This window comes from Rhinolophus sinicus, chromosome 8 (genome assembly GCF_057876585.1).
Source record: "Rhinolophus sinicus isolate RSI-liver-muscle chromosome 8, RSI-T2T, whole genome shotgun sequence".
NCBI classification, from domain to species: Eukaryota; Metazoa; Chordata; class Mammalia; order Chiroptera; family Rhinolophidae; genus Rhinolophus; species Rhinolophus sinicus.
The window spans coordinates 52,443,253-52,470,660 of NC_142508.1; the positions used below are offsets into that span (position 1 = coordinate 52,443,253).

The following is a 27,408-nucleotide window of genomic DNA, read 5'->3' on the forward strand; positions in this document are numbered from 1 at the left end:
AGTCATGGCCCCAGTTTAAGGTGGAGAAACACGCAAAGGAAAGGACCCTGCCGCTCCCTGTGGGGAGTGGGCATGCAGACCGCGGCGAGACTTGAGCTATGTCTCCATGCCTCACCGGCTTTGGTGGCTCTACCCTGCCAGTGAGGGGATGGCCCGCTGTGGGAGGCAGTGCCCACAGGCTCTCCTGCCAGGAGGCCCAGGGAGCAGGGAGGCTGGAAGGCTTCTGTCACCCACACTGTCTGGTCAGGCAGCCTCAGCTCTGCCGAGCGTCACCTTCTTCCGCTTGGTTTCCTCACAAATGACGCTGACTCTCCATGCCCCTCCCAGAGTGCATGGACCAGACCCACAATTTTCCGCACAGGGAACTGTGACCTGTGCCCACCAGGAAGACAGCACAAAGCCTCTAACACAAAGTGCGAAACTCCAATGAGAAAGGAACTCGGTCTGCGTGCGTGGCTTCACGGGTGGAACTCTGGAGAATGAAACTGCCTGTCTGTTCTCTGTGGAGGAATATTAGTGAGCACAAGATTTGGGGAAGCAGATGTTCTTCTGAGTGACACTAATTCAGTGCCCCTCCATGAAAGTCGTTTCTCCCTCCCCTCATGGCAGAGCATCTTTGTCCCAGGGGGGTGGGGGACTGTCCCACTCCTGCACTGTTCCACCACCGTGTCCCCCAGGGTAAAGAACATGACATGTCTATCTGAGAAGTGTGATACCTGCAGGAGATGCAGATGGTGAGGAAAAGCTCGTTCTAACCTACTGCCCCTTAAAAATTAAACTCTGGATGATGCGTCTGATTAAAACAAGGTTAAGAGAAAGACCAAAGAAAAGGGAGAGAGGAGGCAGTATGAGGGACAAGGGGTCAGGATAATGGAGAAGCCAGAGGAAGAGAAACAGAACCAAGGACATCAACACTTCACCTCTCCACCCTCCTGGCCCAGGGAGGCCACTGGTGCTGCCACAGCTCAGCGAGAAGCCATCACGGGCCTGACAGAGACAAGGGGCCGTGCAGCTCCAGGCTCCTCATGCCGATGACAGGACACCCGTGAAGATACCCAGAATGTGCTTCCAGGTACTATGCCAACCCCTCCCATCCTCCTTCCCACAATGGCCACGCTTAGGATGGTCCAGGCATAGATCCCCCCATCACCACCAGGCCCACTGTGTACAGTTGTGCAGGCTACAGACTGCACAAGCCCAGATCGCGTGGGAATGGCTCTCTTAGAATCATGCAGCACAGCCGCCCTGACCTCCATTCCTCCTGACCCGGACAAAGAGGTGACTCTTTTCTGTGGTTAGGAGTAGAACTGGGACATTTAATGGGATCTCTGAAGAAAGAGGTGGAAGGTCATTAGCAATCAGCAGATCAGGTGATGCTTGTAATCAAATCAATTCCTCTAAACTGAATCGAACACCCAATGCCAGTTGAGATGTCATACTGCACAAAGGGTGGAACATGTGTCTACATTGCTGCAGTGGGAATTGGGACCCACAGCCTGCAGAATGGGAAGCCTCTGCAATGGAGCCGTCTCTGCCTCTGAGAACAGAAAGGACGGCAATGGCATGGTCGGCAGAGTTTACCAAAGAGGGAAAATAATGTCGGTGGCATGAGGTTGTCCTGGACTCAGAGCCACCCTTCCTGCCCCCAGTCTTGAATCAACCCTGCCCCTCTTTCCCGGTGAGGCCTGGGGCATGTCTGGGTGTCCCCGGGGCAGGTCCAAGATGTGCGTGGTCAGACCACATCTGCTCCAGGGAGAAGGCCTCTGAGGCCCAGAGGCCGGCCTGCACTCGCCAGCTCAGCACCGGCGGCTCGGGGACCATAATGCTCCCACCCTCTTGGGCCTGGCTGTGGTGCTAAGAAGCATTGCTCCGGAAACGCTGGTTAATCACACTCACGCAGAGATATGGTGGGAACTCCAGGGCTGTCTATTAAAGGAGGTACTGGTTATACCTAAATGCTCCTTTTAGAGCCATAATAAGGCTGCGTAAGAAACAAGATTTCTCATAAAACAATAAGCATTAAAAATATATCACATGATTACAGCATGCTTTGGGAAATTTCCATGGGGAAAAAAAAAATCACTGTATCAGAAATGATAGTTTGAATAGGTCTTGAACTCTAAAAATATACTATAAAAGATATCTAACAAATACGAAGTTCCAACAATTCAAGTCAGACCCCTCACACACAGGCTCTCCATCAGGCTGGGAATGAGACAGCCACTGTCCATTCTCCGTGATGCCTCAAATTTGTTATTGTGGGTCTGACAGGCCCCTGCACACCTCTGAGCACGTGACCAGACAGACAGATCCTCTGCACCCAGCTGTGACTTCCAAGCTGGGGTTCCGAGCGTGACACAAGTGAAGCCATGGGTGTGGTTTCAAGGTCTGCCTGGAAGGGGCCGGCACAAAGCTCAGTTCCCTCAAAATTGGAGCCGACTTTCTGGACTTCACTGCTCTCTCCTCTCTGAACTCCCACTGGGCCTTCTGGGAGGAATCGGGGTGCCTTATTTGCTTCCTGTCTATTTTGGGGTGCTCTGTGCTTGACGAGCTCTCACCCGGCACCCGCCTGCCCCAGCGCTGGGCTTGCCTCCCAGGAGTGCCCTCACCGCCAGCAGCCAGCGCTGAGTTGCACCTGGGTCTGGGCTCTGCCCTCCCCGCCCTGAGGTGGCCCTGGAAGGGACCCCCCAGCACTGTAACATGAACAAAGTCCCGTGGACACACACCTCTTCTTCTCCTCCTCTCCAGCATCCCCTCTGGAGCGGCAGCAGAAACAGGTCAACAGAGGAACATGTCAAAGTCATGCAAGATATGTGAATGGAAAAAGAGAACAAGCGAAAGAAGGAGGGTTATTACAGGCAGAAACGGAGAAGAACAGAGAGCGACAGGGTATTCGAGATCAATCTGTTTCCTAGGAGTTTGAGCGCTCAGCGACAAGAGGAACCCCATTCACCTACAAGCATCTAAGCATGTCCTTCCCTTTCGTTTCCTGGCAGAGCATAGAGTTCTCTCTCTTGAGTCCTCGGGAAGAGTGTCGGTGTCCCCCACACCTGCACCCTCTGCCCCCCCAGAAAATGCAGCCACAGCAGATTGCTGTGGGGTACAGGCAGGCTATCGTGCCCCCACTAGGGTTTAGCTGCCCCCCCCAAACAGAAAGATTTCACCTAAGATTGCCCCACGTGCTAGTGGACTGAAATCTTATCTTAAACAGCAGAACCTGCTGTCTCCGTGCCAGGGAGGAAGGGGTCTCCCCAGGATTAGAGACGAGGGGATCCATCTTGTTAATGAGGAGAGGTTCAGAGGTGTCACAGCCCCAGGACTGGCGGGGCCGATAAGGGGACCCAGGACTGGGAGGGCTGCTCCCGTCCTGCCCGGCGCTGTGTGCCCGCGGGAGGCGGCCTTACTTCGCTGTGGCCAGAGAGAGAACTGAGAGCCAGCCCCACAGCGTCAGTGCCCGCCCCTCACAGCCGCCGCGTGCTCTGCGAAATGCTTCACCAAAGGGGTCTTCTGAAGTGGCAAGGCCACCCTCAGCGAAGCTGGAGAGGTCTGTTCAGGCTGCAGACCAGAGGAGTAAGTTGAAAGCAGCAATTGCATTTCTCTGGATGTTAGAGCAAAGTCTGGGGGTGGCGGCCAGCCCTGCACCCCAGGACCCTGTGGCAGTGGTTCGTGCTCAGGATTCTGACTTTTTACAGGGAATAGGGAGAGTGGGTCTGAGCGGGTCCTGATGGTTTCATTCAGTGGGAGTCTGCGTTTCTCAGGAGGGTCAGGTCAAGTCATGCCAGAGCCCCAGGACAGGAAGCGTTCATGCAAGCTGACGACCCCCACCCCCGCCACGAAGCTGTGCGCCCCGGACCCTTCAGGCAGCTTGCAGGGCACTGCGCCAGACAGGGTTGAAGGAGAAACACAGACACATGGACTCAGCCGTTCTTCTGCTCTCCTCTTCAGAAACAGGAAGAGAAAGTTCTCCCGGGTCCTCTTTCCCGAAGAAAGCAGGCCCAGACTTTGCTCCTACCTGGTCGTGGGGGACCGCTTTCTCCTCTCACAGTGGACAGCATCGAAAAAGGCCGCATTCCAGAACCTCAGCGTGTGCCTGCGAGAAAGAGACACGCGTCAGTTCTTTCCAAGCGACGTGGGAGAGGCAGCTCTCGGCCCCCTGAGGGATGAGAAAGCCCATCTTCCTGCCACATCTGGAGGAGCTTCTAAAAGCCCCAGGGAGGTAGGTCTGAGAAAAGGAGCACCGGCCTTTATCCTCAGTCAGGTGCCTCCCTGGGGTCCCTGGCCAAGCATCGTGAGTGCAGCTGCTCACCTCTCCTGGGGGGAGAGAGCCTAACAGCTGAAGTGCAGCCAGTAAGGTGAGAGGTGGAGCTGGGTGACCCTGGATTCTTCAGGTCAAAGCTGAAGCTGCCACAGGCGGGATGCAGACAGAGGCCGTTTCCTGCTTCTCCGTCTCCCATTGAGGCTCCCAAGAGAAAGCAAGGGGTCGGGGAGACCTGCTTTTCTAGAGCAAGTGCTAGGAACATAAACGGGAACGTGGCAGGGACAGGGCACGGGCAGACAGCAAGCATGTTTATAGGGACATGCAGGAAGATACGTTCCTTTTAAAGATCAGGAGTCAGCAAACTACCGATTTGGTGGGTGGGCCTAATCCAGCCACTGCCTGTTTGTGTCAATCAAGGTTTATAGGAACACAGCCCCGCCCATTCACTTACATATTGTCTAATAACAGAGTTGGATGGATGCCTGCAAAGCCTAAAACAGTCATCACCCAGCCCTTTAGGGTTGTTGTCCTGTTGCAGATGATATGACGGCCCCCAAATCAAGGCCCAGAGGGGCTGAGCTGAAATCACTGGAGAGGAGTGACAGGGGCCGGTCAGCTTTCCCTTTGGCTTCCTTCTTCTTGCACCTGGCCCAGCTCAGGTGGAGCCTCCGTACAGAGGTTCCTGGACAGCTCCAGCTCAGCCCTCCCTGGCCACATTCCTCACATGGCCCTGGTTTTGTTGCAGTTCTCCCAGGGCTAGACTGTGATCTTTGAGGGAGGAGAACATCTGACTCCCTTTGGGTGCCAGGGGCTAGCCCAGAGCCTACTATGACTAAACACAATGTGATGATGGAGACGCTCTGGCGGGATTACAGCTGCACAAGTGGTCATCCACAGAGTAAGATTTCCCCTGGCCACTGGCCTCTCACTTTTACCACGACCTTCATGTAAATAAAATAGCATTTGGGGGCTATAATTCACATAACCCTAACATTTTCTCTTGTGAAGTATGCAATTCAGTGGTTTTTAGCATATTCACAGAGTTGTGCAACCGTCACCACTATTTCCAAGACATTCTCATCACCCCATAAAGAAACCCTGTACACAAGCAGTCACTCCTGGTTCCCCGTTTCCCTCAGTCCCTGGCAACCACTAATCTACTCTGTCTCCAGGGATTTGGCTATCCTGAACATTTTATATACGTGGAATCATACACTATGTGGTCTCTGGGTCTGGCTGCTGTCACTTAGCAAAATGTGTTCCCGGCCCAGCGATGCTGGAGCATGCGTCAGTGCCTCGTTCCTCTATGTGGCTGGGTAACATTCCGCGGTGGGAATGTATCACCTCCGTGCACCCACATGTCCAATGCATACGTCGATGGACATTGAGGTTGTGCCTGCCTTTCGGCTCCTATGAGGAACGCTAGTATGAAGACAAGTGCACACCGTTTTGCTTGACTTTCGTTTCCAAGTCTTTCGAGCACATTCGTAGAGTAGAAGTGCTATGTCAGAGGGTAATTCTGTTTCACCTTCCGAGGAACTGCCAGGCTGTCTTCCAAAGTGGCTGCCCCACGTGACAATCTCACCGGCAGTGTAGGAGGGTTCCAGCATCTCCACATCCTCACCAGCCCTGGCGATCGCTCACCTGTCCTATTTGGGCTTCCCTAGTGGGTGTGAGTGACCTTGGTTTCTGAGGGAGACCAAGTGCGGTGACCGCTGCCCCACCACTGCGAGGTTGGTCTTACCAGATGGGCTGCTGCTTCAGATGCGTGTACAGGTAGATCTTCTCTCCCTTCCTTTCCTCTTCTGGGCTGTACACAGTCACTGCAGGAAGGGGAGAAAGACTGAGCGTGGCTCTGGGGGCACCCACATGGGGGCACACCCTACAGTGACGCTCCCAGCAGCCACCGCCTCTGCCCAGGGGCCACAGAAACACATAGCTGAAATTGCACGACAGCTTGTCTCCCACCCCTGGGCAGGAATGATGCTCCTCACACCTGGCGATGAGAACCCCTTCTGAGGGAGGGATCCCTGAAAGGTTCCCGCACCCCCGGCAACACTTCCCTTCACCTCCCTGGGATGAGGAGCTTAGTTCCTGCATCCTCTCCATAGAAAAGGGGCTCTTCCATGGAAATTCCGTAAGAAAACAGACAGGAGCTGAGAGCAACTAGAGGGTCACCCACGGCAGCACCTCACGCTCCCGTGGAGCCCCAGGACAGTCATGGACCTGCTTGTTGGTGCTGCCAGCTAAGGTGGCCTGGTTTAAGAGCCCCGAGGAGACCTGGGTCACTGGGACTGGATGGCTGGGAGGACTCACCAGTCTTCTGAGGCTTGTCCTTGGCCTTGCTCTCCTCCTCCCTGGGGAAGAGAAACCACAGCTGTGACACTAGGACCCCCACACTCTCTCAAAGAAACCACCTGACATTGCTGAAACGGGATTCAGTCTCATAAGCAATGTGTGCATTTAACATGGTTTCCTCTAAAATATTTCTATTAAGCCAATGCTGCATTTGTCAATTGCCGGTCTTGTAGAATTTAGGCTTCTCTATGCCATTTTTTCTGGACCAGAAAAGGAATAAAGCCAAGTCACCCGGTTGTAACCCAGCCATCGGAGGTCAAGACAGGGACCCCAGGGTAGCCGGCGCAGGCACTGGGCCCAGGGCTCTCTTGTTGATGCGCCCCTTTTTCTCTGTGGAAATCTGAGCTCCTACACGCCTGTTATCGGGATCCTGAATTTCTGTGGGAGGACCGCTGTCTTGGGGACAGTAGTTTCTTCTGAGTCGACCTCGCTCCTTTAACACAAGCTCTCGCCACAGTTAAAAGAGAAGGGAAATTGTCCTGCCAATTGACAACTTCCATATGCTCCTCATCTGTTCTAGAAAACATGGACTCCCAGGGGACATCCCTGCATGTCAGCAAATGGAATGGCATTTGGAAACCTTAGAAAACTCGGTGGGGGTTGGGGGTGGGCAAGGAGTCAAGCTGGGCCGGCAGCTGTGCTTCTCGGGAGCGGCTCTGGGGCCCCCACCGATCACCAAGCGTGGACAGATTCTTCCATTACCAGCCCGGTGCCTCCTTGTCCCTTTGGGCTCAATAGGCCTCTGCCGGTTGTCACGCCTGTGTGCCTGCCCGTCTGCACAGACACACCGGCATGCACACGAGGGGACACTTACTCATTTTTCCTGACCAGAGGTGCCTTGAGCTTGGTCTCCAGCCCCCCGAAGAACCCCTTGACGTTCTCCGTCTTGGCCGACGTGTTCTTCAGCAGCCGCTCGGCAATGTCCTTCTTCTCCGCTAACCAGCTGTTGGCGGATTTCAAGTAGGAGTCAATGCTCCCTGCGGGCTTCTCCTTGGATTCTGAGGGGAGCAGGTGCGGTTTACCTAGAGACGGGGGGAAAGAGAGCAGGGATAAGAACCGGGCTGTGTGGGAGCAACAACAGAGGGTGGGAAGGAACCCCTGCTAGCTGCTGGAGCTGCTCTGGGGTGGTGGGGAGGCCTCCTTCTGCAACTGCCAGAAACAGCAGCAAGAAGCCAAAGGCTCGCTCAGAGGCGCCCAGGAGAAGACGGGGGCCTGGGGGGCCTTCTCTCTCAGGGTTGTCACTAAGTACTGACGGTGTCCGAGAAGTCAGCCAGGTGCCACAGGGGCTAAAGAAGAAACACGTGAGGATCCAGCCCCAAAGAAGCGCACAGTCCAGAAAGGAGGTGAGCAATGCACACGCACAGCAAGAGCATAAGATAAAAAGCAATCACGTGGTGGTGCAGCCAAGGGTTAGCGGACAACAGAAAACTCTTTCCTTATGGTGGGAGGAAGCGTGCAGACTCCAGGCAGGCTTGATGGCACCTGGATGGGACCTGCAGCAGGAGAGTGCTGGACCAGGGAGATGGCGGGAGGAGGGCATCCTGGGAGAACGGGAGGAGGGCATCCTGGGAGAACGGGAGGAGGGCATCCTGGGAGAAGGAGGGGTGTGAGTGGAGGCAACACAAGGAATGCCCCTTTCTAAGCACAGTGCATGGACGCACCTTCAGGCCAAGGCGTCCCTTACAGGCTAAAGTGCCTTCTACAAGCCAAGGAGCCCCCTACAGGTCAAATTACCCCCTTACAGGTCAAGGCATCCCCTTCAGGTCATAGGTGTCCCCCTCAGGCAAGACGTCCCTTACAGGTAAAAGTGCTCTCTACACGTCAAGGTGCCCAGTGTCTCCTACCGTGTTTCCCTGAAAATAAGACCCAACCGACAATTAGCTTTAATGCATCTTTTGGAGCAAAAATTAATATAAGACCTGGTCTTATTTTACTATTAACATAAAACCGGGTCTAATATAATATAATATAATATAATATAATATAATATAATATAATATAATATGACATGACATGACATAATATAATATAATATAATACAGGGTCTTATATTAATTTTTGCTCCAAAAGACGCATTAGAGCTGATTGTCCAGCTAGGGCTTATTTTCGGGGAAACATGGGACTAATTTAAGCTGCTCTGCACAGATCTGACTCAGACAAGCAGTGTCTAGATGTTCCTTGAGAAGGAGGAGCCACACGTCGGATGAGAGGTTCCCATCTGACCCAAAGTCAGCCGATGAACGGCCTGGCCGAGCTAAGGCTGTCAGACCAGCTATTGCCAACAGAACAGGAGGGCGTGGAGAGGATGGGCTGCTGGGAGAAGGACAGGAGGAAGCCAAGTTGCAGAGGATGGGGATACACCAGAGGAGCGAACCCATGGGTCCTGGGGGGAGTTGGAAAGGGAGGCCGGTGCCAGCACTGCCCTGACCCAGCTCTACTCCACGGGCAGGCCCCCAGCAACCTTCTTCCAGGGGCCTGAATGACACTGTTGTAGCAGCTTAACACAGGAGCCCTCAAGCTCCAATGTACCAGAAAATTGCAATGGAATGAGCCAGAAGAGCTGTCAGAGCCTCAGCGTAAAGAACAACGTGCACTCTTCACTAAGGCACCTCCAGCCCATACCTGGGAATGCTTTCCAGCCGAAGATCTAGACCGTTCCTCTTAGCTCCCTTCAACAGCCAACCTGGTGTCATGTTTTGCTAAAACCTGAAACTGGTGTCCTCATATCCAGCAAGTCCTGTGTCTACCACGGGACGTCCTGCTGAATGTGTTGATCGTCTCACTGCCTAACAGCGGGGTGGTTTGCTTCGTACCGCGGACAGTCAATGTCTCCACCACGATGTAGACCACGTGGGTCTTCTCCTCCTGTCCTAGGAATCTCACTCCTTGCTCCTCCCTTCCTAACATCAGATTTCACTGTTTCCTGGAAGTCTCGTTCAGCTTTGCCTTAATCAGGAAGAAATCCTCATCTGATGCCCTGTTAGAAGCTGACATGTCTTGAGGCTCCAAGCTTGCCCCCCACGTGAGCCACACCCCTGGGCCTTACCGATGTGATAGTAAGTGAAGCACATGGTCATGAGGTTCTTGGCAGGCCCAAAGTCATCCATCTGGTGACACCTAAAATGAAGAGGAGGGTTGACTGGCTGAAGAGTTGTTTGACCCGATTTTCTCACTGCAAGTTCATGCAATGAGGCCAAAATACTTTACAAACATGTCTACATTAATAGCTCACTCCCCAGATGCTAGCTACATAGGAGAAGCAACAAGAATAATCCTCCTCGATTCAATTCGGTGAACTGCCCACAGGCACATGGCAAAGCCTGGGTCTGACTCTGGGCAGGAAGGAGTTCATGTCTGGCAGCCTGGCCTCCTTCACTTTCAGGGTCGAACAACCAAGGCCCGGGAAGGTCCATCTGCACCCAGGAGCAGCGCCAGGACTGGAAGTCGGGCCTCAGGTCTCAGGTCAAAGGCAGTGGCCCTCCAGTCCCTGCTTCTCAGGAATCATGAGTTAGATGATACAGTGCAGTCAACGGTGCTCAGGCTTGAGCCGCATCGGAACCACCTTGAGGGCAGGGGAAGATGTGGATTGCTGGGAATATGTACACCGACCCACCCTAGGTCACTTGCTGGAAATCAAATGATTCTATACCAGAATGTTTCATACACTAAAGAATGTTCTATACATGTAAAGACTTATATCGACTATGTTATATCCTACTTACTATATTATTAGGTTGGTGCAAAAGTAATTGCGGTTTAAAAGGTTAAACATAAGTACAAATTAAAAAACCGCAATTAGTTTTGCACCAACCTAACACGATCCTGAGATACCCAGTCTCTTCAACTTAGCAAACAAACAAACAAACAAACAAAACAGAATGAAAATCTTCAAAAAGAAGGCTTGTACTGTTATCGTCACAAAAGCTACCGTGGGTCCACAGTAGCACCGTGAATCAGAGAAGAAAAAGAAGAGGGACAACCTAATGCCATCAACAGGTCATGAGTTGAGTAAATTATGGTACATGGATATATTAGAATACTACACAGCTATTACAGATGCAGAATTGTGTGTAAATGTAATGCCTTTCTTAAAAAAATACATTATTTGCTAATGTGTGCATTATTAACAGTGGTTTTCATTGGAAGATGAATCCATAGTGAGAGAAAGGGTGTGTGACAAGCTTTCCTTTTCACTGCAGCTTCTGCACCTGTGTATCTGTTCTCTTTTGTACTTTTTTTTCATATTTAGTTTTTAACCTTGGACAAATATTACTTACAAATAAAAATCAACAGAAGTGATCTAGATAGTAGATTAGGGCCATTTTTGTTTATCTTTTTATATAATCTAATAAATTCAAAGAACTAAACTACTAACAAAACCATAAAAGACTAAGTAAAAGTAAACACTAAAGATACTAATAAACTAAAAATGATAAAACTCATATATTTTAAAAACTAATAAATATTTCAAAATATTGTAGGGTTTCTTTTTTTTTTTGCAAGCATACAAAAATATACAGAGGGGGCCAAAAAAATGAAAAATGTATACACATTTTAAGAAAGGAAAACTGTATTAAAATTGTAATAATATATACCGATAACAAAAGATGAATACAAGTCACGTTTGACTTCTGCAATTACAAGAGGTGCTCAAAGTGCTTACCATCAGCGTCCTGACACTTCTGATTACGACGAACTACTGCTTGAGCAACGTTGACCAAAGTCGTCCACTTGTATACATTTTTTTGGCACCCCCAGTAGATGCTCACAAAGCAATGGAAAGATTTTGTGTTTGGGCAGGGTTAGAAACTGAATTTAATTTTTCCCCAATTTTATTTATTTAAGGAAAAAAATCAAAGAAAATTTGAGAATTAGGTATGTTACCATGTGGGACAGGCCCAATCAACGCACTCTATGGGTTCATGAAAATTCCTATAGACGCAAATGTCTGGAAGTTTAAGTGTATTCAGTGCCCGAGGGCATGCTGCATACAACACAACCTGGGGGCTGCTTTACACAAGCTCCTGATGTGCTCCCAGCTGAGGGGGGGGGCGGCACACCCAGATTCCCCCCTTTGGGAGTATATCCTGAACCTGGGATATTCTGAGTAAGTGCAGGACAAACACAGATTCTCTGCTCTTTTGGTCACTTTCCTCTAGTCCATGCCCCATGTTCGTGGCGGAATACAGAAAGGTGAGGAGACACCAAGACGCAGGAGAATTGAGATTGAAGAGAAGAGCTACATTTATGTTGGGGAAAGACAAAACAGACATGGGGCCAGGAGGAGGTGGCCATGGCAGAAGCCACGGCACAGGGACCTGCTTTGAGGCCACACTGAGTGACTGTCAGATCAGGGCTTCCCTGTACCCTTTCATTTCTTACCCACGATCTGCCCCCCTCACCTGGATCTATAGCCACGGCTCGGCTTCCTCCAAGCGGAGAACGTCCCCTAGATTCATAATTTGGAGGGTATGTCGCCCGCTCTGATGCAAGTCTGAGATGTCTAAAGTGGGTCTGGCAGTGCTAGGGCCACAGGGCCTCAGCAGGAGAACCCCAGGAGGCTCCCGGCCGGCCTCCCACAGCTACACAGAAGCCGAGGGGGGCCCCTCCCACCCCCCCACACTGCCTACGAATGCCTGTGTGAGAAAAGGCTCCAGCAGTGTCCAGTTTGTACTCAGGGCAGGCTATGTCATGCAATCATATCATTAAGTGGGCGGTTACCCAGTTTCAAGTACTTCACAACAGGAAATCAAGAAAACTCCAGATCTCTGCTGGAGGAGGGAAAGGCCGACTTGTATAATCACAGGCCTGCCCTGAGGTTCTGAGAGGAGGAATTTACTCACACCCAGCTGCGGTCCTCTAGGCTCTACTCCCAGGTAGGACCGCTCGCTAATGACTCCCTCCCGTGAGATGCTGGTCACCACATCTCCTTGGAGCTGATGCCCAAAGTTGCTGCTGTCACAGCAGCTTTGAGTGGATGACTCGTGCAGCTGTTACTCACACCTGGGTTACTACGGGGCAGGTCAGGGAGGGAGGGCAAGCTCCATAGGACAAGAGCTTTGAGCAACGGCATTACTTACTCGAACAGGACCACAGCAAAAGACTGCACCAGGCGGTAGAAGGTGGGCTCGGAGACACACTTGGAATTGCAGCGCTGTTCAGGAAGAGGGCAGACATGTCACTGGGACGACCAGGCAGCCGCTCAGAGAGGCTGTGGGCCTCTGCTGAGCATCTCTCAGCTCAGCGCAGCAGCCTCCCCAGCGTAACAGCCTCCCCTGCTCTACAGAAACCAGGACCCCAGCAGAGAGCTGGCACCTGGCACTCCACCGACCGCCGCTTGGCAGAGCACGGGCAGGCAGTTTCCTGCATTTCCTTATGAGAGTCTAACAACTAGGAACTTCACACACTCACCCACACACGGAAAAGTACAAAGGAACAAAACCGCCAAATGACAACACTGGCTATTTCTGGGTGGTAGATTTATGAGTAGTTTTTCCGTTTTTGCTTATCTGCATTTTCTAATTTTCCTTTGAAGAATAAATTATCTGTGATAAAGATATTTTAAGAATGAAGAGTTTAAGCCACGTTATAGGAAAAAAAGAAACTACTGGATATTTACAAAACTCAATTCCTTTCTGAACTTACAAGGTTGTCACTGTCATGAATATATTACTTTACAAAAACTGAATATTGAGTGTTATTTAATAAAAAGAGGCATGGACGGAGCCCACATGCTTGCTTTTAAAAAACTAACTTTTATGGAATTTCATGTAGTTGACAGGTCAGTTTGCCCACTCATTCCTTTCCGGGGGGGCATCCAAATGAGCTAGCTATTTCTCACTTCCCACTGTCCCTAATAGGCCTTTTCAGAACATCTTTAGATAAATGAGTTTTTTTTCCTTTTTTCTGTTGGGTCATTTCCCTTGACTCTTTTCTCCAGAGGGAGGAATTGAAGAGACAGCTAGGATGCAACGCACCACCAGTTTCCTCCCCGTCACCTGCCCTTACCTGGGCGCTCACGTATCGAGCAAACCACTCCCGGCCTTTCCCACTTTCACTGCTGCAGTACTCCCCAAATTTGGCTTTCTCCTCCTGGTCCAAGTCCTCCCTGAGAAAAAGAGCAGAGGGAAAAACAACTTTCAATCCTCTGGAACAAAAAAGGTTATAGTAGGGGGAAGAGGACAAGGAGAAACTCGTAAGTTTTGCACCCCAGCCACGGACAGAGCCTGATGGACATCAGCTCATCTCTCCCTCTGGGAAACCCCACGAGGAAATGGTGTTATTTCTATTTCAAAGATGAGGAGATAGGCTAAAGGATCCAACGCAGCGGGGGAGCTGCAAACGGGGTCTCAATCCAGACTTCCTGGCTCTACAGCCCACGTTCCTTCCCCCGTGTCCTCCTATCTCCAGTGAGGTCCCGGCACAAACCAGAGCGACCAAACCCGACCCTGTGGTCTTGGTTCTCCAGCTCAGCTGACTCCCACTCATCTTTGGTTCTGAGGTCTTCATGGATCGACCCGCTGAATTCAAGAATTCCTAACGTGCTCAGTCTCAGCAGGACATATGGGTCTGACGCCGCCTCCCACCAATCAGAAGGAGGACGTGGTTGCTTATTCCTCTGAGCTCGTGAAAAGCCAATCTGCTCACCTCAGTCCTGCTCTATGAGTGAGGGATGGAGACCAAGGGACCCCAGGGGGTCACTCTCTCCAGAGTGGACAAAGTGCTCACTGACCCCAAACCACTTCTGATCACACCTGGTGGGGGGCTACTACTCTACCCCAAATTTAATGACAACAAAAATGAAGCAGGGACTGAAGACCAATTGGCTTATGCAGTGTTTCATTTATTTAAGGTTCTGTAGAAAACATCTCGGACTCTGATCCCTACATGCCAACATCAGGTGAAATACGAGAATTTGCCAGCCATTTGCAGTGATTTTTGGCGTGCTCCTGAAAACCCATCTGACTCAGTTGTTCACGTTCCACATGGCTGGCAGGCTGTGGCAATTAGAGACCAGCCTTCCTGGCAAGTTAGCAAGCTTCTGGGCTCTCTCCCCTTTTCATTAACTGGGTGTGCTCAGAGAAAGCTGACTAATTTCCATGTTCGTCAAACAAAATAAGTAGGAAGCCACAGCTACTGCTCTCTAGAATGCATTCAACGTCAAACATAAATGCATTTTTGGATCGTCAAATATTTGGATTATCATTGAAAACTTTCCCCCCCTTTTTGAACTTCATAGAAAATTAAGGCACACCTAAAAAAGGCAGACACCCACCTTGCCAGTTTACACACAAGGGCCTTAAATCTTGATGGAAAATAACGTACTCTGCAGAGTGGCAACAGGCAGAAATTCTTGCTGCTTTAATGAAAATGGAAAATTTCCCCTCCGTCCAGAGCTCCTCAGAGTGTAATGTGTGTGTGAATAGTCTGGAGACCTTGTTAAAAGCAGATTCAGGGGCAGTGGGGCTGTGTGGGGCCCGAGACTCTGCATTTCTAACAAGCTCCCACTGGTGCTGATGCTTTGGGCCCACAGACAACACTCTGAGCAGCGAGACCTTGGACGACGAGTGTTTTCTGTGGAAGATGCAAGACCACCTGTCAGCACCGGACACCCATGAATTTGGGTTTGTTTGCCTTCCCTTGCGCCTGGTTGCGATATTAACACATGAGGGCAGGAGAGCGAGAAGCCCATCCACAGATTCCCTGCTCCTCCATCTGCAGGCTAACTCCCACTTCCTCTTCCTGCTGCTCCAACTGCCAATGCTCCTTACCTACCCCTCAAGGACCACAATAGAAAAACCAGAAAGAGGTGAGAGCAAGGGTCCCCCTCCTAGCAGCTGCTACGGTTCAGCTGCCCGTGGCATCACAAGGCGGGCAGGTCACTGAAACCTCTTGTCTTACTTATATTGCCCCTAAGCTTAATGTCAGCTAATCATTGCGGCCCTCTAGTCAAGTGAGACTCTGACGTGGAATGCCCACCAGGAGCTAACCTAGAAGTGCGCAGATACTGAGAGAGCAAAAGCAGTATCGTCTTGGATTCAGCAACGATGAGGTGAGGGCGTCAGTGGAGTGGTCAAAGCAGGGGGTGGGAGGGAAGCAGGGATGACATTCCCCCAGTGGTCTTATCTCTAGCCCGGGGTGGGGTTGCCAACCACCGGGCTGGTGAGGGCCTGGAAGCCCTGGCCTCAGGTGGCACCTGGCGCGGGGGACAGAGCAGAGAGAGCAGACCGGCCCCGGGCCTTACCCTCCCGAGAAGATCTTCTCCACGTAGCTGCGCATGAAATCCCTGAGCTCCAGGGCCTCCTCATCCTTGGCCGACTCCGTGCTCTGGTTGGAAGAGAAGGAGTCGTTGGAGGAGGAGCGGCGGTACTGGTCCCAGGACGGGTGTGAGGGTGACTCGCCCATGTCGTTCTCGCTGTCCGCCGACTCCGTGGTCTCACTCTCGGACGCACCGTCTCCCTGGGAGCTGTCCCCATCCTGCAGCTTTGGTGGCAGCCCCTCCAGGGGCGAGGAGGCGGATGGCTCGGTCCCAAAGTCAATCAGCGAGCCCACAGGGACCTCTGAGGACTCCATGGCTTGCGTGGGCTGCTGAGAAGGACGCCACGTAGGAGCTGGCCGCGTGGATTCCCAGGAGTGTCAGTGGGAGCCCGCCAATCACATGTGAGCTGCTTGGCAGCTGCTGGCCACCAGGAATGAGTCCGCTGGGGCAGCTCACATGGCCCTAAGGCATCTAGGACAGAAGCACATAAACACGATCAGCGGGAGAGCACAGCCCTTGTGTAAGGGGAACCCAGCGCTGAGAATCCAGACTTCAAGGAATAAATCAAGTCTCCCATGCCCTATAAAGAGAAGAGCCTCCAAACTTCCAGAATTTGGGACATCTCTACACTGCCGTCGTTTTCCTCTTGTCCACTTTACTGTTAAACACCTGGTATGCACGTGGCAGGCACTCAATAAATCTTTGCGGAGTAAATGAACTAATAAATACCAACAGTCAGGATTTCTCCAAACTAAGCAAGTGGACTTCAAGAGGGCAGCGTCTTCTGGCCCTCTCTCCACTCTGGCCTCCCAGACTGAAGCCAGTAAAGAAAAAGGCAGACCCTAGACTGGCATCTGGAAGTCCCCAGAGACACACCTGCACCTGACACCTGCTGTCGTTGGGATCAACAGCTGTGAAAGATGGAGTGGGGGGAGTGGGGCGGGTAGGAGGATGTCGTCAGACGTTATCAGGAAAAGCGGCTAAGCACATGGGCCCCTCACCTCCTGGGCTCACAGCTCTTCCTTCCTCATTCTTAACATTCTTCCACTCAAGACACAGGACCTTCCCAGGCTTCAGATACATGGCCTCTCCCATCATCCCTCTCAAGCCCCCTGAAGGTTTCTAAGCTGCATTGGCCACCGGGACCCAACCTCTCCTCCCTGCCCTTCTCCCTACAGCCACCCTGGATGCTGGCGTCGCCTTCCGGTGTCTGTTCCTTCTGCTCTTTAGGCCAGGCGGTCCTCTCCGTTCTGTTCCTTCTTCACCCCTGCCCAGAATTCTATCTACCCCTCAAGGCTTGGCTTAGTTACCAGATCTTCTGAGACGCTTGCTTCCACCCCTATGCAAAACAATGTACTGAGTCCTCTGTGGTGCCCGGCATTCCACTTACACTCATTTATAGTCCAGCTTGTAGACACTACCCTGTTTCCCCGAAAATAAGACCTAGCCGCACCATCAGCTCTAATGCATTTTTGGGAGCAAAAATGAGTATAAGACCCGGTCTTATATGATATTATATGAGACCCGGTCCTACATTACATTAACATAAGACCGGATCTTATGTTAATTTTTGCTCCAAAAGAAGCATTAGAGCTGATGGTCCATGTAGGTCTTATTTTTGGGGAAACACGGTAGTATTAATATTTCTGTTTGCCCACTAAAGTAAAACCCCTGGAGGCCTTAGCCACCTTTGGAGAAATCCGAGTGCAGAGTCTTGACTAAATGAGTGTTCACTGTACGTTTGTTGAATGACAAACAGATCTGATCGTGAACGTGCTCTAAGAGTCGGGGGAGTCGGCGACCCAAGCTACACAGCGGCAGAGCTGGGAATAGAATCTTCGCTTCTAAACCAGGCCTCCTGACAACCAGTTCAGGTGTCACCTGCCAGTTCTGGGGCCCTCCCTTTCCAGGGACGAGTGGCAGATAGTGAAGCAGGAAGAAGCAGCCCTTTGGATGCCTCAGCAACTCCGGGCTAGAGCACCCCCTGAGCCTGAGCCAAGTGCCTCTCCTCCCCCTTCACAGACCCAAATATCTAGGACAACACCTGGCAGACAGGTGGTTGCCGATATTGATGAACTAATGCATCTTCGGAGGGTAGTTCAATATCAAAACTGCATTTACTGCCTGTTAAGAGCTTAATGTTCCCAAAGCGCTTATGGGTTCCTCCAAATTCCCCAGCCCAGGATATTTTTAAATGCCCCGAGTCAGAAAGATGGGATGGCTGGCTCCTTGTCAGCAGAGTGACAGCGACACACCTTTAGCAGAGTCCTACAAAGCTTGCCTTGATTTAAAACAGAGAAGCATAAACCTCAGCACAAAAGAACTTTCGGGGCCAGGAGCGCAACATGGGCTCTTAGGAGCTCAGACAGCAGGACGCTACCACTCAGAGGGCTCGAAATTAGAGCGTGGCAGGCCGGGGCAGCCCTGGCTCCCCTCCCACCGGCCGTCAGTGAGCCGGGGCCTCTGCTCTCTGGGCCGGGGTCTCCCCATCTGAGACATCACGGCCAGGTTAGAATGCTAAGGTCCTTCAGGAAATCATGTTCTCAGACTCCCCTAAAACCAGAAAGTCACACCTATAATAACACACCTGATATTAAAATGGAAAAATCACACACTAGGAAAATGTTTGCAGTCACTATAAGAAAATTGAGTCAATCAATTTATATTATAAATTCACCCAATTCTAACTAAAAAAATAAAAAACTATACGCTAATGGATATACAAACTATTCAAAAGCAAACAAGAAGAAACACCATTATTAAATGCTTCATTATTAAATGACAATTTTTCAACCCATACTAATAACCACACATATAGATAGGCAACTTGAAACAATTAGGTACCACCTTATACTACTAAATCAGCAAAAATTTAAAAATTACAACCCAAATGCCAATGAGGTTATGGTAAAAGTAATAGTCTCAAACAATCCTGGTAATTGGGATAAATAAGACCTTAGAAAGCAATTTCTATAATTCTTATTTTTCTCTCCTCTGATCCAGGAATTTAAATGCTTGGAATTTATCCTAAGAAAATGATTCGAAACACTCCAAAATAGTTATGTGGGGGAAAAAAACGCTCACGGCAACAGTACTTCTAATTCTGATAAATTGGGGGGTCAGGGGGAGAGGGGGTGAGGGAATCTAAATATAGTAAAATGGCACTGAGGTAATTTCCCCTTTTTTATTTTGTTCTTTACCATAACAATGCAGTTTGCAATAACTAAAAATTCAGAGGGAAAAGGAAACAAGTATCTTGAAACGTTTATAGTGGTCGGAAGGGCTGCGTCTATTTAGCAAAGCAGAACCGCCACAGCACAGGACGTTCAAGAGCAGACCAAATCATCACGGCTATTTCTGGTCTACCCTGAGGCTGGTGAGCCGCTCTCCCAGAGCCTTCCTAGCTCAGAAATTCTGGGAGCGCATGAGTCATCCTTCCCCAGAAGCCTCCTCCATAGGCTCAGAAAGGAGGGGACAAAGTGACAGGGAGAAGCACAGGGTGAGGGCCCAGTGCTGGACCCCGTGAGGGCATCGCGGGCTTCAGTGCGCAGGCCCTGGGGCCCTGTGCAGTCATCTCATTCCACTGCCTCCCACCCCCGACCTCGGGCCCCGCAGCCCAGGGATCTCATCTCTCTCAGGACTGAAGGTGGGGGTGCCAAGCCTGGTCATGGAGCTAAAGCCAGGGTGAAGGGGCGGTTTGTGCTAAGGGTCTGGGAAGCAACCCCCCCTTTTTTCTCTAGGCAGGAAACCTAATTACAGGTGCAGGACAAGGTGAGCACGCGAGGATCACACACCGCACATGACTGTCTGTGTTGAGACAGCCAGAGAACACAGAGGAAGCGGGCCCAGGGGGACTGTTCAGAACCAGCCAGGTGTTGCCGTGTAGGATCGCGGGCCCAGCGGTATCAGACCTACAGAGCTTTCCAAAGAACGTTGAAATCCACAGTGTGAAATCTTCCAGTTCTTCAACCCTGGCAACTAATTTGTTTCAAAACACATTGTGGGCCAAAGAAAACACATGTGTGGATTGTGCCCCGATCCATGTGCTTTGTTCTGCCCATAAAGAGGCTCTGAGCCCCCCCTCCCCCCCCATAGATCCAGACTCTGAGACTCAGGGTTTTAAATCACGGTGGAATTTCTGCAACTACAGAACATGAATATTGAAAATGCTTTTCTACAGACCCAGAGCAGAACAAACTTTCCCACGTTGGCACTTTTACAATTCATTTCCTAAACCTATGGCAGAAGTTTCTACTAACCAAATTAGGTGAAAATTCTAAGTCAACCTATAACTTCCAATGACCTTAATCACCCATTCAAGTACCGTGCAAGGAGCTGGGAAAACAACCATGAATGAAGCCCTATGGAGCGTGTGTGTGTGTGTGTGTGTGTGTGTGTGTGTGTGTGTGTTGGAGGGCAGGGGGAGGGTAAGAGAGAGTTAATAAAACAAAAACCCAGAGACGGCTCAAGGCCACGTCCCCGAGAGCACTGAGTGGGGGGCTTTTCTGGACTGGGGATCTGGGAGGCAGACATCGGAGCTGAGACGGAAGAAGGACCCGCTGGGAAGACTCCAGGGCCTGCTGAGCAGAGTGGTCGGGGCAGAGGCAGCAGCCTGCACAGAGGCCCGAGGCAACGATGACTGCGGAAAGTTGAAGAACTGGGAAGGCTGATGAGGTGGAGAGCAGCTGCTCTTGGAGAAGAGGACGGCCAGATGTGCAAGGAGGGCTTGTCCGCCCCGTGGGCACCTGGAATGTCTTCCAGGAGCGCTGGGCAGCCACGGGAGAACAGGGTGAGAGCAAAGGGGCCAGTGGAGGCAGGTCTGTGGGAGGTTTCCTGCCCTCCCGTGGCCGCCTCCGCCCCCCAGCCGTTTCCTGCCGCAGGGGGCCCAGCTGCAGAAGGAACTGGGAAGGAGATTGCCTTCTTGCGGCTGCTCAGCCACATCCCCACAGGGCTTTGCTCAAACTCTGATTTCCCCAGCACCCCAAAGCCACCAGAAGGAGGACTTCTTTAGCAAGCTGATCTTGAGCAATCAGACAAAGTTCCCTGGGGGAGAATCCGGAACTTTCTATCTCTGCCTTTTGCCATAGACCTCCGGCAGCTCCCTCTTTTACGGTCACCAAGAACTAAGAGACATGCTGTTCCTCCCACAAAAAGAAGAGCGCGCAAACAACTCGCTGGACCAGCACACGTACATGCATGGCTGCCATTCACGTCCACCTAGTAAATCCAGGCTTGGCGCGGCTCAGCAGGGGGCCCACCTGAACTCAGCTAGGAAGTGATGGCTCACGGAATCCAAACACAGGTCGCCTGCAACGCCCAGGCTCCTGACCCCCATGCTGTCCCCACGTGTCTAAGAGCGTTGGGCAGCCACGGGAGAACAGGGAGCCAGGAGAACAGAATGAGAGCAAAGGGGCCGCCTCCCTGATGCTCTCCTGAGGATACATTTCTAGAAGGGGAGGTGCTGGGTCCAAGGTTTGCACATGATGAAAGCTATGATGGTTTCGCCAAATAACCTTCCCTAAGTCTGTGCTGTGGCGATACACACAGGGTGGGTGTTTCGTCTGCACCTTCATTTCAACTGGAGGTCATAACTCCACCTAACCCCACATTCAGAACTCTGATCTGTTTGTTTCACTCGCGGTTTAAGTGCAGGGTACTAACAAGGAAGGGCAGGTGCATTTTGCAGACAAGGGAACTGGGACCTGGGAGGCCAGCTGTGTCTCTGGGCGGCCAGGAGACCCCCTCACCCCCGGCCTTTGATGAAGACATCTGGTTTGATTGCTTTGCCTGATGACTAGTCCAAACCAAAAACAAAACAAACAAACAAACAAACAAAAAACAAAAAAAAAACCACTAGTCTCTTCTTCCTTGAAGTTCAGCTCCACTCAGTCAGACTGGGAGAATCATTTAAATCTGTACCAGTTTCCTATTTTTGGAACTTGTGACTTGGAATTTGTTTGTCCTAATCATTTGGATTATTACCAAGTAAAGGAGCTCTCACACATGGCAGGCGTTAGAAGCAGCCCTTAGGGAGATAAGCTGGCCCCTCCTGGCTCACGGGGGGAAGCTGAACAAGACCCCCTGTAACAACATGAGAGGGCTGAAAACAGAAATCGAGGCTGACATTATCAGCGCAGTTGATGCTTTCCAAGGCACAAAAATATGTAAAAATGGTGCATTCTCAACCACTCCATCAAGCTGCTGGGCAGTATTGCGTTTTTACCTCCACTTTAGAGATGAGAAGCCTGGGGCTGGAAGAGGGAGGTGTGTGGCAGTGTGGGATCACCAGGTGGGTGGGAGCAAAGCAGGACCACCTATTGTTCGGACTAGAGGTCAAAGGTCCCTCGCAGAGGCTGCCTGAGCTTGGGCTATATTTTGACCTCTCTCTCACCACAACTTGAAGGCCCTCCACTGGGGCCTCATGTAAAGCAGTGAGCTTACCTCCCCATACAAAACCTCCCTTGCTTTGCCTAAATGTGGTAGAGGGCCAGTGAAAATTATGAAGCAGAACCGCGCCAAATGTGGATATTAACAGACCCTTTACTCAGAGACCCCAGTTCATAAGACTGTCAACCCTACCTGCCCCCATGCAAAGGTTCTGTCCAAACAGAGAGAAGGTGAGGATCTTGGGTGGGAAGCAGAGTAATAAACTCTCCCCTCACACTCACCAGACTTATGTTAACATAGGGATTTAAACCTTAAAGGACGGTTCACTCCCTAGATAGGGGCACCCTACTTCATGCAGCTTTCTTTGAGTAACACAGCTACTGATCAATTGAATGCCCTCTGTGGCTTTTCAGTAGATGTCTTTCAGGAAATATGCCCAAAGATCCCAAGAAAAGTCAGTCTTTTCTGCCTCCGTGGTTGTGAGCAGAGGGCATCCTGACGCGCAGGACTTTGCATGACCTGTAAGGGAAGGGAAGGGTCCGTGTGACCGGCTAAGGAAGACAATGAGCCTTATTAGCCCATCCGGGAATGGGGCCAGGGCTCGGCCAGGAACAGGCTTTGGATCTGATGGCATCTTCTTAGCTTGACGTCTCAGCTGCATGCTGCCCAGGAGTAGCAGACACAGCCTGGCCAGGAGGAAGCACCCAATTCTCACCACATGAGGCCCAGCCTAAGGGGCCCAGTGGGGAGGCTTTTCACCTAACGTTGTGGTTCTCAAGCTGAGCCAGGGCACCGCAGACACCTGAGCAAAGTCGTAGGGATCCCACAGGGGTACTGTGGGATATTTCAATTTTTGGAGGGAATAAACGGTAATAACTTGACACCTGCTAAACACATAGCAAGCGACTAGCTTGACGTAGTTCACAGTTTCACCATCAGATCACACTATATTCCTGTTGATGTCATATCCTTGTGAAGCTGGATTTTCAGCAGTTTATAATGATAAAAAGCAAGTAGGGCACAAAAATCAACGGGACAGGAAAGGAGAGTGGCTATGTCCAATCTGATTCCATGGACTCGAAGTTGTGCACAACCCAAAAGGCACAGATGTCCCATTAGTAAGTAATTAAGAATGAAATGCAAATATTTTTTCAAATGGTGTGGTACCCTCGCAAACGTCCATGTCCTAAACCCCAGAACCTGTGAATGTTACTTGACATGGCCAAAGGGCCTTTGCAGCTACGATGAAGCTCAGAGCCTTGAGATGGGGAGATGATTCTGGATTACCCCCTGCAGGTGGGACCAACGGAATCACAAAAGTCCTTACAAGGGGAAAGCAGGAGGGTCAGAGTCAGAGAAGGAGATGCCACAAGGCTAAGATGCTGGTTTTGGAGGTGAAAGGAGGGACAAAAGCCAAGACATGCCGGGTGGCCTCTAGACTGGAAAAGCCAAGGGCATGAGATTCTCCTCTGGGGCTTCCAGAAGGAACTAGCCCTGCCGACACCTTGACGTTAGCCCACTGAGACGGATTTTGAACTTCTGTTCTCCAGAACTGGAAGATAGCAAACTGTTGTTTTACGCCACTGGGTTTATGGTAATTAGTTCAGGCAGCCACAGGAAACTCACATGAACAGCTAGCATGTTGTTAGGACATCCATACTTGAGTTGCTAAGACTATCAGGTATTTGTTTTAGCCTAGGGTGCCACGGAAAATGAGCGAGACAATCAGGGTCTGTGAAAGTTAGAGAACCTTTGGCCTGGAGAGAAGGCCTGGGGCCCACGCCCAGCAAATCCCTTATCTGCCACTTGAGCTTCCAACCTGAAGTAGGGTCTCACATCCACTCAAGTTCAATGGATTCTTCCCGGCACTCATTAGCAGGTGGAGATCACTTAGCTTTTATTTCCCTTTATTATAAACATATTGTCAGAGGAAGGTTCAGAACGACAAAAGGGAGGAAGAACCTCTTGATCCCACAATCCCATCTCCATTTCTGTGTATTCCTTCCTAGTCTTTGTTAATAGGCAAACATTTGTTTTGACTGTTTTGACGCCAAGAGAAATCTGAATGTTTGTTTTGCACCTAGCCAGCGGCTACCCCTCCTGTGACATCTACAAACACGAAGGTGACCCCATGAATACTGTTCGCTGGTCCTCTGAAGAGTGTTGTATTTCAAACTGACCTAATAGAGATCAACAGTCAGTCTGGGTTTGGCTGGAGGAATTAGGGGAGACTGACCCCGGGCTTAGATTTCTGGTCTCTAGGGCTGCCTTGAGATAAGTGACCTCGATCAATTATTAGATTACTGTTATCTGCTTTTGTTCAGCTATTAAGTGACAATAATGAACGGTTTCCAGGAAAATCATGCCTCACTGAAATAGTTGGAGGAGAGGAGAGGGAGAAGAAGGAAGCCTTTCAACACACTGCTAAACGCAATCGCTCTGTAAGGAAACTGATGTGAACGTGAGGGATGAAAATGTGAACCAACCGGGTCCACAGACCCTCCTCAGCTCCCCTGTGCACCAGTCTGCGCTGGCCGTCTCACAGTCACAGGGATGGGAGCTGCTGCCCCCTCCCCCTCCGCCTCCCTCCGCCCACCCAGCCTGCCACAAATAATCACCTTCAGCAGCAGGGGCAGGGCTCCCTCCTGCAGCTCCATCTGCATTTGTTCAACACACTCCACACTCCTGCAGGTGCACCTCTCCCCTTGCAGTCACAAGTCAGAGAAGGACCCCAATGGACTGGCGTGCGCAGGCTGTGGTAAGGACGCCCCAGGAGCCCCCCTGCACGGCACGGCCTTCCAGCATGCCAGCCAGACCAGCCCGACCGCAGCTTGGGCTTGCAGAAACATGCTTCCTGTTGCTCAGAACCTCTCATACTGTGAGACCACAACAAGGAGACTTCCATCTGCCTCTGCCAGGGGCTGAAGAGCTCAGTCCTAAAGCTACTGACAAATACACCAGCTCATCACTTTCTGGCCGGCTGATAACTGACTTTGCCTTGGAACCAGGAAGAGACTTTTGGGCCTTGGAGGCTAAGGAGCAATAGTCGGTCCAACGAATGAATACATGTTGAATAAGATGAGATGTCACTGATGTCCTTTTAGATGTCAGTGTATTCCGGCAGCTGTTCAGACACAGATTTATATCTAGTCTTTGTGGACCTAGGGCTATGTACAGGCCAGTGCAATCAAAGAAACCCGTTACATTTGGGCAATGAATGTAGTGGTGTTTTCTGGCAGCCAAAGCAAAAACGGGAATTACCCTGGGTCATAAAAATCTTTCATTGTGACAAATTCATTGGCAGACTAACTTTTCCCAGACACTGAATTTAAAAATGAATTTGTCAGTAAGGTCCTCACATGAAACGACACTGATGATCATAGTGAAAACCTCTAACAAGGTTCTGTAAAAGACAGAGATGTTGAAACATACATTTTAAAAATGACTCTCCAAGGGACGGCCCGGTGGCTCAGGTGGTTAGAGCTCCGTGCTCCTAACTCCGAAGGCTGCCAGTTCGATTCCCACATGGGCCAGTGGGCTCTCAACCACAAGGTTGCCAGTTCAATTCCTCGAGTCCCGCAAGGGATGGTGGGCTCTGCCCCCTGCAACTAAGATTGAACATGGCACCTTGAGCTGAGCTGCCTCCCGGATGGCTCAACTGTTGGTTGGAGCGCGGGCTCTCAATCACAAGGTTGCCAGTTCAATTCCTCGACTCCCGCAAGGGATGGTGAGCAGCGCCCCCTGCAACTAAAATTGAACACGGCACCTTGAGCTGAGCTGCCGCTGAGCTCCCGGATGGCTCAGTTGGTTGGAGCGTGTCCTCTGAACCACAAGGTTGCCGGTTCGACTCCCGCAAGGGATGGTGGGCTGTGCCCCCTGCAACCAGCAACGGCAACTGGACCTGGAGCTGAGCTGCGCCCTCTGCAACTAAGACTGAAAGAACAACAACTTGAAGCTGAACAGAACCCTCCACAACTAAGATTGAAAGGACAACAACTTGACTTGGAAAAAAGTCCTGGAAGTGCACACTGTTCCCCAATAAAAGTCCTGTTCCCCTTCCCCAATTAAAAAAAAAAAAAATGACTCTCCAAGAATCTGACGTATTCATTACACTAATTCAGTATAGGTGTTTGTCTGGCTGGAACACGCTGCTAGGTGCAGATGAGATTCCCCTGGTGACACAGGGACGGGGCATCACATACCTGGGGACCTTGTACTGAACATGCCCATGAGGGCGAGGGCCTCTCTCCCTCAAATACCAGATGTCCCAGAGGGCTTCCGGCAAGCACCGGATCACAGACCATTCGCGGCTGATTTCTCTGAGAGCGCCTCAAGTGCCCACATTCTGATTTAATAATCAAAACAGGATCGATGTGCTGATGCTCCCAGTGGGAGAGGATTGTCATTCTGTCGTGACCCTTGAAGGGGCCGACTTACTTCCTGGGATCCGGAGAGGGCAGCGTCTTAGGCAGCTGCAGAGGGACTCTTGTGGGGAGTGTTACCCAGGACAAGAAGGGCAGTGGCAGCTCCACCCTCTTTCTCCACTGCCGCCTGCAGGCACCCCGGGGTCGCCCACAGGATGACCTGCCTACCGGCAGCTGGCTGGAAAGAGGTAACCCTCTACCAGGGAGCATGTCTGCACTGGCGTCTGACAGGAGACGTCTACTCCTGTCTGCCAGGCCTACTCTCTAGCTGGCTGCATCTCTCCGTGGTCCAGAATTAACCTCACAACCTGCTCCCCCATCAGAAGTTCCCCAAGAGTCAGTAGCCTTGTGTGTTTCCTTCACTGCGGGATTCTCAGAGCCAGAACAGTGCCGGCAAGAAAGAGTTGCTCAGGCAATATCTGTTGTTGTTGAAAACTCACAGGTCAGAGTTCAAAGGTGATCTCCCTGGCCACAGGCTGCTTCCCCCACCCCTGCAGTAGTTTGTCAAGTCATCTGGCCCAACCCGGCTTAATCACTACCACACATTTCCTGCCACTGCCCTTGGTGCTCCGAGAAGGGAGAAAACAGCTTAAGAAAGACTGTCAGAAAAACCCCTCACTGCCAGTGTACTTAGAGAGCTGAAAGGAGAAAAAGCTATAGGATCACTTCTTGATCTTTCAGTCAATGAAGTTTATGAGCCGTTCTGCTAGGCTGCACAAGCG

The 27,408-nt window shown here is 51.0% G+C and overlaps 1 protein-coding gene across 6 annotated transcripts in view; it reads right to left on the reverse strand.

Annotated features, from left to right (window-relative positions):
- The window catches only part of KIAA0513 (KIAA0513 ortholog), a 57,150-nt gene that overhangs the window by 9,107 nt on the left and 20,635 nt on the right, over window positions 1–27,408 (reverse strand). For 4 of the 6 annotated variants that reach the window (XM_019747108.3, XM_019747109.3, XM_074314493.2 and 1 more), the window contains 9 exons: window positions 15,861–16,346; window positions 13,625–13,724; window positions 12,697–12,770; window positions 9,663–9,733; window positions 7,431–7,638; window positions 6,575–6,615; window positions 6,003–6,081; window positions 4,013–4,090; window positions 2,727–2,756 (listed from right to left, as the gene is read on the reverse strand). In XM_019747108.3, coding sequence (XP_019602667.3) covers window positions 2,727–2,756; window positions 4,013–4,090; window positions 6,003–6,081; window positions 6,575–6,615; window positions 7,431–7,638; window positions 9,663–9,733; window positions 12,697–12,770; window positions 13,625–13,724; window positions 15,861–16,189 — 1,010 coding nt within the window. In that variant the 5' untranslated portion in view covers window positions 16,190–16,346. Of the gene's footprint in view, window positions 1–2,726; window positions 2,757–4,012; window positions 4,091–5,998; window positions 6,082–6,574; window positions 6,616–7,430; window positions 7,639–9,662; window positions 9,734–12,696; window positions 12,771–13,624; window positions 13,725–15,860; window positions 16,347–27,408 lie in introns of those variants that run through there. The other 2 variants (XM_019747112.3, XM_088800206.1) reach the window with 2 other exon arrangements.